Source organism: Urtica dioica, chromosome 1, assembly GCF_054948205.1.
Source record: "Urtica dioica subsp. dioica isolate 48M chromosome 1, U.dioica_male_clone48M_v1_H2, whole genome shotgun sequence".
Taxonomy (NCBI): Eukaryota; Viridiplantae; Streptophyta; class Magnoliopsida; order Rosales; family Urticaceae; genus Urtica; species Urtica dioica.
In genome coordinates, this window is record NC_142756.1 from 417,417 (window position 1) to 433,896 (window position 16,480).

At 40.5% G+C, this 16,480-nt stretch overlaps 2 protein-coding genes across 3 annotated transcripts; one reads left to right on the forward strand and one right to left on the reverse strand.

The window, feature by feature from the left end:
• Positions 1-6,054: 6,054 nt before the first annotated feature.
• Positions 6,055-11,972, reverse strand: LOC149405950 (GYF domain-containing protein). 2 transcript variants are annotated; one of them, XM_089607929.1, is made up of 10 exons: positions 11,847-11,972; positions 11,277-11,380; positions 10,470-11,129; positions 10,259-10,361; positions 10,116-10,172; positions 9,502-10,020; positions 7,447-9,436; positions 6,892-7,076; positions 6,730-6,789; positions 6,055-6,655 (listed from the first exon to the last, which is right to left on the reverse strand). In XM_089607929.1, exons 1-10 carry the CDS (start codon positions 11,914-11,916, stop codon positions 6,315-6,317), a joined length of 4,089 nt encoding a protein of 1,362 aa, XP_089464055.1. In that variant the 5' UTR covers positions 11,917-11,972; the 3' UTR covers positions 6,055-6,314. The 2 variants fall into 2 exon arrangements, with proteins under 2 accessions (XP_089464055.1, XP_089463682.1); XM_089607556.1 differs by having other exon boundaries at positions 9,502-10,023.
• Positions 11,973-12,839: 867 nt separating this feature from the next.
• Positions 12,840-15,823, forward strand: LOC149405951 (Small GTP-binding protein). The gene is made up of 9 exons (XM_089608500.1): positions 12,840-13,193; positions 13,268-14,185; positions 14,287-14,354; positions 14,427-14,531; positions 14,622-14,693; positions 14,801-14,914; positions 15,005-15,145; positions 15,271-15,330; positions 15,417-15,823. Exons 1-9 carry the CDS (start codon positions 12,942-12,944, stop codon positions 15,580-15,582), a joined length of 1,896 nt encoding a protein of 631 aa, XP_089464626.1. The 5' UTR covers positions 12,840-12,941; the 3' UTR covers positions 15,583-15,823.
• The last annotated feature ends 657 nt before the right edge of the window (positions 15,824-16,480 follow it).

A 16,480-nucleotide genomic window follows, 5' to 3' on the forward strand; every position in this document is an offset into this window, starting at 1 on the left:
GAAGATTCTTGTCTCTTTTGGTCGATGGTTACCATGTTTTCGAGAATATTTAGACGTAGCATTAGTTTTTGATGCCTATAAAAATTTCACCAATCCTCTTCAAAGCCAAAGGGGTTAGTACACGAAAAAATAGCAAAATTTGAAACTTCCATAACTCTTTCATATGGTGTGAGATTTTGAAGATTCTTGTCTCTTTTGGTCGATGGATACCATGTTTTCGAGAATATGTAGACGTATAATTAGTTTTTGACGCCTATAAAAATATCACAAATCCTCTTCAAAGGCAAAGGGGTTAGTACACGAAAAAAATTACAAAATTTGAAACTGCCATAACTCTTTCATATGGTGTGAGATTTTGAAGATTCTTGTCTCTTTTGGTTGATGGTTACCATATTTTCGAAAATATGTAGACGTAGCATTAGTTTTCGATGCCTATAAAAATTTCACAAATCCTCTTCAAAGCCAAAGCGGTTAGTACACGAAAAAACAGCAAAATTTGAAACTGCCATAACTCTTTCATATGTTGTGAGATTTTGAAGATTCTTGTCTATTTTGGTCGATGGATACCATATTTTCGAGAATATGTAGACGTAGCATTAGTTTTCGATGCCTATAAAAATTTCACAAATTCTCTTCAAAGTCAAAGGGGTTAGTACACGAAAAAATTGCAAAATTTTAAACTGCCATAACTCTTTCATATGGTGTGAGATTTTGAAGACTCTTGTCTCTTTTGGTCGATGGTTACCATATTTTTGAGAATATGTAGGTGTATCATTAGTTTTGGATCCCTATAAAAATTTCACAAATCCTCTTAAAAGCCAAAGGGGTTAAGACACGAAAAAATTGCAAAATTTGAAACTGCCATAACTCTTTCATATGGTGTGAGATTTTGAAGATTCTTGTCTCTTTTGGTCGATTGTTACCATATTTTTTAGAATATGTAGGCGTATCATTAGTTTTGGATCCCTATAAAAATTTCACAAATCCTCTTCAAATCCTAAGGGGTTAGTATACGAAAAAATTGCAAAATTTGAAACTGCCATAACTCTTTCATATGTTGTGAGATTTTGAAGATTCTTGTCTCTTTTGTTCGATGGATACAATATTTTCGAGAATATGTAGGCGTATCATTAGCTTTGGATCCCTATAAAAATTTCACAAATCCTCTTCAAAGCCAAAGGGGTTAGTACACGAAAAAATTGCAAAATTTGAAACTGCCATAACTCTTTCAAATGGTGTGAGATTTTTAAGATTCTTGTCTCTTTTAATTGATGGTTGCCATATTTTCGTGAATACGTAGGCGTACCATTAGTTTTCGATGCCTATAAAAATTTCACAAATTTTCTTCAAAGCCAAAGGGGTTAGTACACGAAAAAATTGCAAAATTTGAATCTATCATAACTCTTTCAAATGATGTGAGATTTTGAAGATTCTTATCTCTTTTGGTTGATGGTTACCATAGTATCGAGAATATGTTGGCGTATCATTAGTTTGAAACTACCATATGGTGTGAGGATTTTGAAGATTCTTGTCTTATTTGGATGATGGTTACCATATTTTCGAGAATACGTAGACATATAATTAGTTTTCTTTGCCTATAAAAATTTCACAAATCTTCTTCAAAGCCAAATGGGTTAGTATACGAAAAAATTGCAAATTTTGAAACTACCATAACTCTTTCAAATGGTGTGAGATTTTGAAGATTCTTGTCTCTTTTGGTTGGTGATTACCATATTTTCGAGAATATGTAGGCGTATCATTAGTTTTCGATGCCTATAAATATTTCACAAATCCTCTTCAAAGCCAAAGGGGGTTAGTACACAAAAAACTTACAAAATTTGAAACTACCATAACTCTTTCAAATGGTGTCAGAATTTGAAGATTCTTGTCTCTTTTGGTTAATGATTACCATTTTTCGAGAATACGTTGGCGTACCATTAGTTTTCGATGCCTATAAAAATTTCACAAATCTTCTTCAAAGCCAAAGGAGTTAGTACACGAAAAAATTGTAAAATTTGAAACTAACATAACTCTTTCAAATCGTGTGAGATTTTGAAGATTCTTGTTTCTTTTGGTTGGTGATTACCATATTTTCAAGAATATGTAGGCGTATCATTAGTTTTGGATCCCTATAAAAATTTCACAAATCCTCTACAAAGCCAAAGGGTACACAAAAAACTGGCAAAATTTGAAACTATCATAACTCTTTCAAATGGTGTGAGATTTTGAAGATTCTTGTCTCTTTTGCCTGATGGTTGCCATATTTTCTAGAATATGTAAGCGTATAATTAGTTTTCGATGCCTATAAAAATTTCACTTCAAAGCAAAAGATGGTAGTACACGAAAAACTTGCAAAATTTGAAACTACCATAACTCTTTCAAATGGTGTTAGAATTTGAAGATTCTTGTCTCTTTTGGTTACTGGTTACCATATTTTCGAGAATACGTAGACATATAATTAGTTTTCTTTGCCTATAAAAATTTCACAAATCTTCTTCAAAGCCAAATGGGTTAGTATACGAAAAAATTGCAAATTTTGAAACTACAATAACTCTTTCAAATGGTGTGAGATTTTGAAGATTCTTGTCTCTTTTGGTTGGTGATTACCATATTTTCGAGAATATGTAGGCGTATCATTAGTTTTCGATGCCTATAAATATTTCACAAATCCTCTTCAAAGCCAAAGGGGGTTAGTACACGAAAAACTTGCAAAATTTGAAACTACCATAACTCTTTAAAATGGTGTCACAATTTGAAGATTCTTGTCTCTTTTGGTTAATGGTTACCATATTTTTTAGAATACATAGGCGTACCATTAGTTTTCGATGCCTATAAAAATTTCACAAATCCTCTTCAAAGTCAAAGGGGTTAGTACACCAAAAATTTGCAAAATTTGAAACTACCATAACTCTTTCAAATGGTGTCAGATTTTGAAGATTCTTGTCTCTTTTGGTTAATGATTACCATTTTTTTATAATACGTAAGCGTACCATTAGTTTTCGATGCCTATAAAAATTTCACAAATCTTCTTCAAAGCCAAAGGGGTTAGTACACGAAAAAATTGCAAAATTTGAAACTAACATAACTCTTTCAAATCGTGTGAGATTTTGAAGATTCTTGTCTCTTTTGGTTGGTGATTACCATATTTTCGAGAATAAGTAGGCGTATCATTAGTTTTGGATCCCTATAAAAATTTCTCAAATCCTCTACAAAGCCAAAGGGGTTAGTAAACGAAAAACTTGCAAAATTTGACACTACCATAACTCTTTCAAATGGTGTGAGATTTTGAAGATTATTGTCTCTTTTGGTTGATGGTTGCCATATTTTCGAGAATGTGTAAGCGTATCATTAGTTTTCGATGCCTATAAAAATTTCACAAATCCTCTTCAAAGCAAAAGGGGGTAGTACACGAAAAACTTGCAAAATTTGAAACTACCATAACTCTTTCAAATGGTGTTAGAATTTGAAGATTCTTGTCTCTTTTGGTTAATGGTTACCATATTTTCGAGAATATGTAGGCATACTATTAGTTTTCGATGCCTATAAAAATTTGACAAATCCTCTTCAAAGTCAAAGGGATTAATACACGAAAAACTTGCAAAATTAGAAACTACCATAACTCTTTCAAATGGTGTCACAATTTGAAGATTCTTGTCTCTTTTGGTTTATGGTTACCATATTTTCGAGAATATGTAGGGTATCATTTGTTTTCGATGCCTATAAAAATTTCACAAAATTTGAAACTACCATAACTCTTTCAAATGGTGTGAGATTTTGAAGATTCTTGTCTCTTTTGGTTGGTGATTACCATATTTTCGAGAATATGTAGGCGTATAATTAGTTTTCGATCCCTATAAAAATTTCACAAATCCTCTTCAAAGCCAAAGGGGTTAGTACACGAAAAAAATGCAAAATTTGAAACTACCATAATTCTTTCAAATGGTGTGAGATTTTGAAGATTCTTGTCAGTTGATGGTTTTACCATATTTTCGAGAATATAGGCGTATCATTAGTTTTCGATCCCTATAAAAATTTCACAAATCTTCGTCAAATCCAAAGGGGTTAGTACACGAAAAAATTGCAAAATTTATAACTACCATATGGTGTGAGATTTTGAAGATTCTTTTATTATTTGGATGATGTTTACCATATTTTCGAGAATACGTAGACATATAATTAGGTTTCTTTGCCTATAAAAATTTCAAAAATCTTCTTCAAAGCCAAAGGGGTTAGTATACGAAAAAATTGCAAAATTTGATACTACAATATCTCTTTCAAATGGTGTGAGATTTTGAAGATTCTTGTCTTTTTTCGTTGATGGTTACCATATTTTTGGGAATATGAAGGCGTATCATTAGTTTTCGATCTCTATAAAAATTTCACAAATTCTCTTCAAAGTCAAAGGGGTTAGTACACGAAAAAATTGCAAAATTTGGAACTACCATAACTCTTTCAAATGTTGTGAGATTTTGAAGACTCTTGCCTCTTTTGGTTGATGGTTACCATATTTTCGAGAATATGTATGCGTATCATTAGTTTTCGATCCATATAAAAATTTCACAATTCTTCTTCAAAGCCAAAGGGGTTAGTACACGAAAAAATTGCAAAATTTGAAACTATCATAACTCTTTCAAATGGTGTGAGATTTTGAAGATTCTTGTCTGTTTTGGTTGATGGTTACCATTTTTTCGAGAATATGTAGGCGTATCATTAGTTGTTGCTCCCTATAAAAATTTCACAAATCTTCTTCAAAGGCAAAGGGGTTAGTACACGAAAAAATTGCAAAATTTGAAACTACCATAACTCTTTTATATGGTGTGAGATTTTTATAATTCTTGTCTTGTTTGGATGATGGTTATCATATTTTCGAGAATATTTAGGTGTATCATTAGTTTTCGATCCTTTTAAAAGATCCACAAATCCTCTTCAATGCCAAGGGGCTAGTATACGAAAAAATTGCAAAATTTGAAACTACCATAACTCTTTCATATGATGTGAGATTTTGAATGTTCTTGTCTTTTTTGGATGATGGTTATCATTTAAAATACTTAGTATTTTCTTCGAAAAGGATTTTTCCTAATTTTTTCCGAGATTGAAACCCCATTCTAATCTATTTACATTCAAAAAGGTAATTATCAATGTAATATGCCAAGAATCTTACATCGCTCTCCCACAGGTGTTGGAGTTGAACGATAAGCCTCACGGTATACAACGACGTTGAGAAAAACTTTACACTAATGGAACTTCCCTAGCGAATGAAACTTGTGACAGAAACTACCATCGACTATAAAAGGAAAAATGACAAAGCAATTTCTAGAGAGAAAGTTGAGAGAGGAGATGTGTTTATGAGTTGTGTTCGAATGAGAGTAGTGAAGACCTTTTATAGTTGAAGAATGGCCGTGGTTACACGAATTTGAACCACAAAAACGTCATGATGAGTCATTAATACATTAATGCTCACTAATGCACGTTAATCCTATAGGTTTCAAATCCATTTGGGTTAACTCATGATATAAAACCGTAGCTATTATGGCCCTATAAATGCACTGTTACATCATTCAAAATTAATTTCCAAAATAACAAGTTATTTGAGTAATTAAAATTTTCAAAAGTGAATTTTGCGATAAAAAAAAAAGAATAAGGATTACCACAAACAAACTCAAACCCTTAGATTTCCCCAAGTCCTTGCCCCTCTTCGACGTCCCCAAAGGAACCCTTGACGAGATGACCCTTCTACAAGACAATGAAGTCCAAAATGCCAAACTCTTCGACGTCCCCAAAGGAACCCTTGACGAGATGACGAACACTCAGGCTTGGGGGTCCCAAAGACCTGCGAGTCAATCATCTCAATGACCTATTTGAGGCCATCTCAACGATCCGCGAGCCAACCATCCCAAATCTCTCTCATTAGACCACTTTCTCTCTCTAAAATTTAGTGAGAGGAATTACACCCCCACCACACACTTAGCAATTGTCATCGGCGGCCCTCTAGCTCATTCTCTTCCATTTTCAGGTGACGAGGACGGAAGCCAATAAATTAAAGACAAAAACAAGTTCAAAAGATCACACCTGTCTAAGGTGACCACAGTCACAATGCTTAATAAAATAGTCCTCTCAACCTTTGGATACTAGTAGTACACAAAATCGCTAAAGCAGATAAAATAATAGCTGCTTTGCTACGCGGCTCTATAAGGGAGAAAAACAAAAACCCTAAAAAGTCGAAAAAAAAATTTACAACAGTTAAAATGAGAGGAAAGCCAAAATGTATATACACCTTGTCATAGGTCTGAGTGACTAAATCTAAATTTGGTTTCCTAATCATCTATGGTCTGAATCTCGCCCATCATAATGCGGTTGCTGACAACATTGAAGCCCAAAACGGCAGAGCTAACCTTCTTTCCCTTTTTACCCTTCTTCTTGCCTCCCTTGGCGGACCCTTGGTCGGAAGTCACGTCTCCAGCACTGAGCCCAGTGACACTTTGATCGTTCCGACCTCGGAAAGCCATATCGAGGACATCTCCCGGTAGCATCTCCTTGTAGTTGAGGAACTTGTCGATGAATTCCTGGTCCGGATCGTACGATCCCAGGTTCTCCGTTAGAAGCAACTCAGCTTCCGAACGAGATTGCTTCAGGCAAAACTCAAGGAAGCTTGTATCTATCAAAGTGCAGCAACATTAGATTTGGGTTTTCTTTCTTTTCATCTATAAAAAGGCATAAGACTGAACACACCTTTCGAACCAACAAGCCTGAAGCACTCACTCTCGCACCAATCCCTAAACCCTTTAGCTTCTGGATGACAATGGGAAATGATAAAAAAAAAAAAAAAAAAAAATTAAGTGCAAGTTGATATCCATACTGTAAAGGGTAAAAGCCATACATCGGGTATTTTACCTGTTCTCTTGGACATGGCATCAGTTTTTCCCTTAAGAGAAGAGTGAAGAGTGCCCGGCGAGGATGAAAGGATACGCTCGGCAGGTTTGCTACTCATCGACTTTTGGCGGCTTAATGAACTTGCTTTTGCAGCAACGTTTTTAGTTCCCCAACTGCTCTGGCTCGACAGGTTAGGAAAATCTGTCCTGCTCTTTTTAAAAATAAATTGAGTTAGTAAGAAAGAACTTATCTTGTGTTCTTCAGGTCATAACTGACCTAAAAACAATATGGAAAACTATGCAAATAAATAAATAACATATTAAGTAAAAAGAATTGCACAAACACCCATTCCTAGCAATTGGAAGCATTATTTTTCAATTACTAAACAAACATCATGAATGTTTACTTGAGATAAAAGAATCAAGTTTGGTCATTCGCACAGAGGATTGATCCTAAAAGAAAGACTTGCAATTAACTTTATACATATATAATTTGCTTGACAGTCAATCGAATCACCACTAATACTAAGAAAGCAGGGTACAAAGACAATAAGAGAAGATAGAGGGGAAAACGTACTGTTTAGATTCATGGTTGGATTGTTCGACCGGGCCCCAGAACAAGTCATCGTCTCCTTTGTGCTTCGGCTGCGGAGCAAGGGAATTGATCTGCATCGGTGATGCAGCCTTGGACGGGGTGAGAGACCACGAAGGACCGCTACTGCGGAGGATCGGCTGAACTGGCTGGGCCTGGGGCGCTGGCATTTGGTTCACGGCGGCACCTTTTTTCCCCTGCTCCATGAGGATATCTCTCAAAGATGTGGCTTTAGAAACTCTCCCAGACTCGGTAGACCATGCAGGTAAAGGAGAAACGTTCGCTGACTCTCCCTTCCAAGGAACAAAGTCACCCAGCGAAGGCCCCGATGGGATCGCAGGCAATACTTCCTTTTCTGTCTGAACAGGTCGAGTTATTTTGGCCACGTCAGCAGTTGCAGCGGCCGCTTTGATTCCAGCTGCCTTGGCTTTGGCAGACTTTTTGCGGCTCTTTTTAGTCTCCTTAGCGTCAATGAAGTTATCATCGTCGACGGGGACTGAAGGGGACAGCGCAATCTGTGGTGATGCGATTTCAGGAACATCGACATCCCTTTCGCTGGACTTTGCCAAAACTTCTTCCACCAGCAGATCATGCAATTGGCCCTTTTTGCTCTTTGGATTCACAGAGCTTTCAATCTTCCCAGCAGCATTTGAATCACTGGCGACTTTTGGATCAGAGGTGGCCACAATGCCAGCCCAGGGAGTTGCAAAACTCAAGGAGCTTACAGCTGTGGCGGCCTCAGATACTAGTGTTTCAGTCTGAGCTCTCTTCTGCTCTTCCTGTTGAATTTCTAACAAGGATCTTGGCTTAAAACCAGGAGCAGGTTTCCATGCCCGTATAGCTTGTGCTTGAGCGGAATCCCCTTCATCCATATCAGCAGTCCTCGATTTGTTCTCAGTGACGACTTCTGTCTCCAACTTGATGTCTCCGATAGCCTTGTCACTTTCACTGAGCTCTGTTTGCTGCACAGAAGAAGCTTTGGATGCTGCCTTTGTCTGGTCGGAAGGCTGTGACTTTAAAGCCTTTTGCTTTTTTGACTTCTTCTCTGATGCCTTTTTCACCTCGCGAACTAGGACATTTTTCTCCTGTGCAACTACAGATGATGGTGCGTCGTCACAGTCGGCCTTGTGTTCTGCAACAGTTGAAGCCAGTTGAGCATCTGCTGAATCTTCCAATTGGGGCGCAGGCGCAGAGGCAACAGCAGAATCAGAGGCGGCGAAAGAAGTTTCTGGTGGCAGGTCTACAAGTACATCTGGAGCAGGCAATCGGGCATCATCAGCTTGTTCCGTGACAGTAGAATCCCAGCTGTTTTGTTGGGCAGTAGCGTCGAACACTTGATGTGGTAAAGGGAAGGAACGATTGTCCTGGTTGAGTAGAGGAGGAAGATTCAGTGCATGCACATTGGACACTGGTAGAGGTTGGAAGGATTCAAGGCGGGGATCTAAAGATGCATTTAGAGTGGGAGCAAGAGTTTGGAAGGGAGGATCTAAGGATGCATTTAGAGTGGGAGCAAGAGTTTGAAAGGAAGGATCTAAGGATGCATTTAGAGTGGGAGCAAAATGAGAGAGCAGTTGCTGTTGCCTCAACAGCATTTGCTGCTGCTCCTCCTGCTGCTTCTGTTGCTGCAGCAGCAACAGTTTGTCCAGCAATGATATCTGCTGCTGCTGCGGCGGCAAGTACTGTTGCTGCAACATACTCAACAATTGCGGGTCTACATTCTCCGCCACACCAACTTGGGGGAAGAACGATTGTGGCCTTTGTTGTTGGATCCCAAAACCTAAACTCTGAACGTCTGGCCCACCTTGGACATTATAGCTTGGCCACCCTCCAACAGCACTGGCTTGGAGGACGGACATAAGACCTGCACTCTGAGGATGGTTTGTCATCGACCGTTGCCGTTCCAGAGCCATTCTCTTGGCCAACAAGTTATCAACCCCAGATGGCAGCAAGTGATTTCCAACATATCCTTGCACACCTGAAGTTGAACATCAATAGTGAGACAGCTTGCGCTAAAAAAAAATTATAAATTAAAAAAATTACCTTCTGAAAAAGCAGAGGTCGTCATGTTGTTAGCAGACATGAGGGACTCGAGAAACTTATTCTCCGCTTCGGTTTGCATATGCTGCTGCCTAGGAGGTGGCGCTGCTGCTGTATCATCCGGAGATTCGGTTGGTTTGGGACCGGGGAATCCAGGAGGCGGCCTGGCTTTGGCTCTGAGATGGGGCATTGCATCACCGAGAGATTTGAAAGGCACGTCAGTGGGGGCGTTTGCCAAGCGCACCTTCAAGTCTATTCCAAAGTAGGCAGCCTCGAACCAGCCGACAATATCAGCCCCAGCAAAAGGGCCTTGAATCACACCTTGAGGGTCTATGTAGCAATACTGTTGCTCTTCTGGAGACAACTTTCTCGCTGCTTCCTGCTCTCTCTCCCACGCCTGCCGCCTTTGGTCACCCTCCCACTCACTATTCAGATTCTTCTGAACTTGCGACCACCCACTCTCAGGCGTCCTTGACTTCATCTCGTTTGGACTCTCCTTCCACGGTTCCCCCTCTTCTCTTACTGCTGCATACACATAAAATTATAATCACTACATAATCGTTTAACTACTTTCTTTATACAAAGTATAACAGTGTTTAAATAATTAAACCAACTACCTCTAATGCTGCCATCCTTGGGATCCTCAAAAGCATGACCCACATCCTCTCTACTCCCTGCAAACGAAGAGAAACGATAAACCCGCATGAAAGAAACGATAAATACGAATGTTTTGCATCAATTGAGCAAAAACTTAACATACCAAGCTTCGTCCGTCTTGCATCCACCTGACCTCTGCCTTCTTTTGTGATCGGGGGGGCACCACTACTCAAAATATCACCTTTGTCAATCCCCTTTATCACAGCCTACTCAACCACAACCCACAAGAAGCAGAAGAAGAAATAAACATCACGCTGTGTGTGTCTAAAACTTTAGGGGATTAAGAAGGAAACAATTTAGTAAATGCACAGTACCAATTCCTCGGAATTTGGCTGACAGAGTGCAAAAGGCTCAACCGGTTGATTCACCGTAAGAGAAGGGACTTCCAGAAACCCATCCCCTTGTGTCCTCATATCAGCAGATTTGTAGACGTCGAGTAATTTGATCCTGGTATACCTCAATTCATGTGAATCTTTGTCGGAGAAAGTCCCAAGGGCAGGAGGATGGGTCCCACCTCTGCCACGTCCAACGGAGAACGAATAAGGCGTGCCGCGGTTGTAGGGGGGGTACGGCTTGTTGGATGGAGTTTGGTTTCCACGGCCTTGGGCGGAGCTGCCTCTCCAAGGCCGGAACGCCTCGCCCTCTTTTTCGTCTTTCCCAACCTTGCTGACATTTGGATTAGCCTCTTTTCCAGAATCTATCCACTTATCACGCAACCCTTCTGTGTCCTTGTCATCGGGCCCCCAACGGGTGTTCCATTTGCTTTCGCGGTTGGGATCCTTGTTGGTCGTGTCAGTCCAGCGCTGTTCGCGGCCGTACATCTTATTGCCCGAGTGCTCTGTCCAACGATCCTTATTGGAATTGGTGTCTCTTTCCTCATCTCGCCAGCGATCACGTCTTCCAGATTCCACATCCATCAAGGATGGCCGAAACACTTCCTTCTTCTTTCCCGTATCAAGAGCTTCAAGGTTTTCCTGTATTTATTTTATCACACAGCTTCACCACTCTGTTTCTGTAATTGACATTGTACTATTGAAAGCTACAGAGCATGAAATACACAACTAAATCTATTTGTTTTCGGATATATCAATGAACATTTAGTGTAAAAAAAGCTAACACACCCCAGTTCCAGTTCCAGTTCCATTTCCAGTTCCAGTTCCAGGCTTGCTCTCCCCAGGTTTTGGCAGAAGCCACTGTGGCGACAGAGGAATAGGATTGTCAAATCCTGCAAGTATCATAGGAAAACACAACACCTCTATCAAAAACAAAAACTTTATTCTTAAATATCATTTACCATGACTGTCCACACAAACCATCAAATAAAACTGCAATTTCTCTTCTACAGCATAAGCCAACTGCGAAGCGGCTGCTAGAAATTAAGCCTCGTAACATCAGTTATAGAATCAAGAAAGGCATAACTTGGGATCTGACAACGAAAACGTAAAGAATATTACCTACGTAAAAGTGTAACCACGAAAACCCTAGCAAAAAAAAAATCTAAATAAACACATTCACAACACACGGCCAAAGCCCTAAATAACGAGATTCTAGTCGCTCGTCGGAACGGCATCATTCAGCGCCAGAATTGATACGTAAAATAATGCACGTTCAAGTCTTTCCGATGAACTAGGGTTTTAGAATGAAACATATGTCGGAATATTTGGACAGTGATGATGACGGCGAAGGAGTACCTTTGGGGATCTGGTTCGGAGTGGAGACAGAGAGGCTTGGGCGGGAATCGGAGTTCGAGCGAGAGGCCATGGCTGGTCGGCTACAGAGCTTTGGATGAGAGAGAAGCGAAAACTAGAGAGAGAGATAGAGACAATTTTAGAATCATAGAGCCAATATAAGATGGTGCAGTCACGCCTGATTTGAATTGGGCCGAAAAGTACATTGGACCAAAGCCCAATCATGGGTTTGTTTTCGTCAAAATTACATGTCATAGTGTATCTTTCAAATTACTCTTCTTTTACATGTCATAAATCATAATGTTTTACACTTTTTTAAAAACATTATTTAAAATTTCGAGTTTCGTTTCTTAATTTATATTTTACTATTTTATTTGTTAGAAAATATATATCTCAAATAATTTTTAAAAGTTTGATGATATTTTGAAACAGTTGCACTTTGAAAATATTATTTGTGTAATTTTTTTTTATTTACTATATTGAGTTTCATTTAACTTAATTTATATTTTACTATTTTATTTATAATAAAAATACCTCAAATAATTTTTTGAAATTTGAAGATATTTTGAAAGGATAGCACTTCAAAAATATTATTTTTGTAATTTTTTATTTGTAGAAGAAGAAGAAGACGGTGAAAAAAAATGTGATCGACGAAAGGAAGCTGAAGTTTTTTCTTCTCTTTGTGCGTCGATGTAGAAGACGAACGGTCGGGTCGGGGGAGAAGAGAAACGAGAGCGAGTGAAGTGAAATGAGGGAAGTAAATGAAGAGAGAGAATGAAAACGTGGGTGGTGGGAAGTTAATTAACTGGTATCATTTAAATTAATTGGTAAAAATATAATTAATATGTTTTAATTGCAAGCAAAAATTAGGGTAAAAATTACAATTCGACAAAGTGAAGATAAATAAGAGAAAAAAAAAATTATCTCACCTGACTTTTTAAAAAAATAAAAATAAATAGAATTGGAAAAATCCCAATATGTTTTAGAGACATAACGAACGAAGGTGTATTGGGCTTGCTAAGGAGTTAAGATACGAGGCCCAAATGAGAGTCGGCTTGGTTGTAGAGAGCACGAGTGAAATCGGGTGGCGGCCGTGAAATGGGTTTTCTGGGAAGAGCGTCGCAGTACTTGCGTCTCCGACAGAATGAGAGGCGATTCCTGGGGCGAGGTTTGTGTTGGAGCTCCCGACAGAAGAAGCCGCCAGATTTGGAGGAGTACCCAACGGAGAGAATCAGGAACTTGTCCATAATCGCTCACATCGACCATGGAAAGTCCACTCTGGCTGACCGCCTCTTGGAGCTCACGGGGACCGTGAAGCGAGGGCAAGCTCAGTACCTGGACAAATTACAGGTGTGATAGTGATGGTGATTGTGTGATTGTGATAGTAAAGAGTAAAGAGTAAAAAGACATGTATGTGTGTGTAGGTGGAGAGAGAGAGGGGGATAACGGTGAAAGCGCAGACGGCGACGATGGTGTGGGAAGGGTACCTGGTGAACCTGATCGACACGCCGGGGCACGTGGACTTCAGCTACGAGGTGTCGCGGTCGCTGGCGGCGTGCCAGGGCGCCCTCCTGGTGGTGGACGCGGCGCAGGGCGTGCAGGCCCAGACGGTGGCCAACTTCTACCTGGCCTTGGAGGCGGGCCTGGCGGTGGTCCCGGTGATCAACAAGATCGACCAGCCCACCGCGGATGCGGAGCGCGTCAAGGCCCAGCTGAAGGCCATGTTCGACCTGGACCCGTGCGAGGCCCTGCTGACCTCCGCCAAGACCGGGGAGGGGCTGGAGGCGGTGCTCCCCGCGGTGGTGGAGCGGGTGCCCCCTCCCCCCGGGGCGGGGGCGGCGGCCCCGCTGCGCATGCTGGTGCTGGACTCGTACATGGACGAGTACCGCGGGGTGGTGTGCCACGTGGCGGTGGTGGACGGCGCCCTGCGCAAGGGCGACCGCATCTCGTCCGCGGCCACGGGGCAGGCCTTCGACGTCCTGGACGTGGGCATCATGCACCCGGAGCTCACCCCCACGGGCCTGCTGCTGACGGGGCAGGTGGGGTACGTGATCGCGGGCATGCGCTCCGCCCGCGTCGGAGACACCCTCTTCCACACCCGCCGCCCCCCGCCCCAGGGCCCCCTCCCCGGATTCAAGCCCGTCCGCCACATGGTCTTCTCTGGCCTCTACCCCGCCGACGGCTCCGACTTCGACGCTCTCACCTCCGCCATCCACAAACTCACTTGCAACGACGCCAGTGTCTCCATCGCTAAAGAGACCAGCACCGCTCTAGGCCTCGGTTTCAGGTGCGGTTTCTTGGGCTTGCTTCACATGGATGTCTTTCATCAGCGACTCCACCAGGTACACACTGTTCCCCTTCTTCTTTCTCTTTCTCTTTCTTTTCATCAGCGACTTCACATGGATGTTGTTTCTTCTATTCCTATCTGCAATTTCAATCACAGGAACACGGAGCTCATGTCATTTCTACCATTCCTACTGTTCCTTACGTCTTTCACTATTCTGATGGAAGGTAAAAATCAACTTTCTATACTACTTCTCTCTATACCTCTTTACTTCTCAAACCTCACCCTTATTTTTCTAGGAAACTCGAAATTCAAAATCCTGCCCAATTTCCGTCCGATTCTAAGCAACAAGTGGTATCTTCTTGGGAACCTACCGTGATTGCAACAATCATTATTCCTAGTGAGTAAGCTCTCTCACACCCTCCTCCTGCTTCTTCTGTGTTTCTTCTTCGACCCATTACTTTTTCTGACTCGATCATGTTCTCGCCTCAAAGGTATGTAGGCTCTATTATCACGCTCTGCTCCGAACGCAGAGGAGAACAACTTGAATTTACATTTATGGACAGGTGCGACTCCTTTTTTATTTCATTTTTAACGTCGAACTAATATCTGTCTAGTCTCTTGAAAGTGAAACTAAATAAAGTGTGATTAACCCTTTTTGTTTTACATCCAGCCAACGGGTTTGTATGAAATATCGGATGCCTTTGAGGGAAATCGTGATAGACTTTTACGATGAATTGAAGAGTCTGACGTCAGGCTACGCATCGTTTGATTACGAAGACTCAGAGTAAGTTCTTATGTCTTAAATCAAACTGGCTTGCTTACACGTACATACTGAGTCACAATTCTTATTCTTTGTGATGGTAACAAACAACAGATATCAAGAATCTGATCTGGTGAAACTTGATATACTTCTAAACGGACAACCAGTGGACGCAATGGCATCCATCGTTCATAGACTCAAGGCACAACGTGTGGGCCGCGATCAGGTAGATAAGCTCAAGAAGTTCATCGAAAGGTATTTTTCATGTCATAACTCATAATATATTTATGCGATTTTGGTGATAGACTTGGTGCAGGGACTAGTTGCATTGTTGGTGTTTGTAGTAGTAGAAGTAACCCAATTTGTTGTCGTTGGAGCAGGCAAATGTTTGAGATAACGATACAAGCTTCAATAGGATCGAAGGTCATTGCGAGGGAAACGTAAGCTGGGTGTTGTGATGGAACATCATGCCAGTTTGGCTTTTTTTTGTGTGTCTGAAAAGAGTGGTGGTCTTGTTGTTGCACAGGATTTCTGCGCTGAGGAAGAACGTACTTGCCAAGTGCTACGGTGGGGACGTCACCCGGAAGAGGAAGCTGTTGGACAAGCAGAAGGAAGGAAAGAAGCGAATGAAGCGCATCGGCTCTGTTGACATTCCTCAAGAGGCCTTTCATGAACTACTCAAGGTCTCTTAATTACTCAACACCAACATACTTACTGTCCTCTGTTCTGGGGGAAACTTTAAAAGTTTGAGCTTTTCTGAGATTTGTTTTCTCATAACTCAAAAGTGAGAAGAAGAGAATCCATCGAATCCCTTGTCGGTGAAAAAGTGTGATTGTTGGAACCACAGATATGAATAAGACGATGAAGGATTATTACATATTTGTTGTACACTGATAAGATGTATATGCATGGATCACATGTAGCTCTTGCTCACCGTCCGAGTATCACATCTTCTTCTCTCCGGCGGCACAGCCACACCACCTCCTCCGCTTCTTCCTCTTCCCTCTCACTACTCTCTACCACCACTTTCTCAGCCCTCAAGATGTCAAAGTTATGGGAGTTGGACACACTGCTTAACGCTCTCCTTCTCTTCTCTAATCATTTTTACACCATAATTGAAATTAAAAATTAACAACAAACTGAAAACGCACTTATCATAATTACTGATTCTTAATAATGATTATCCAAACATATTCACCACCTTTGTCAACGCTTCCGTCTTCTTTTAAAATCAATTAAACTCTCTTCTCTTCTTTATATATAACTGTAAACTATTTAGACATCTAGGTCTCATTAGTTTCTCTCTAATACTAATTTATATTAACTCCCTCAACTATGCCACTTCCCAAATAAATAAATAAGGTAGAAGAAAAAAAACAAAGCAACTTCTTCTAGACTTGATTTGTTATTAATAAACAAATAAGAGGTTCCACAGTATGAAAGTTTTCTATTTACTTATCTTATATTAAAATTGTATAGGCTATAACAAATTGTCAACTTGATCTAGTGGTAAGATCTAGAGCACTCAAGGTGTAGAGCTTGAGTTTGAATCTCATATATGTCAAATTCTCTCAATTTTTAACAAAACGA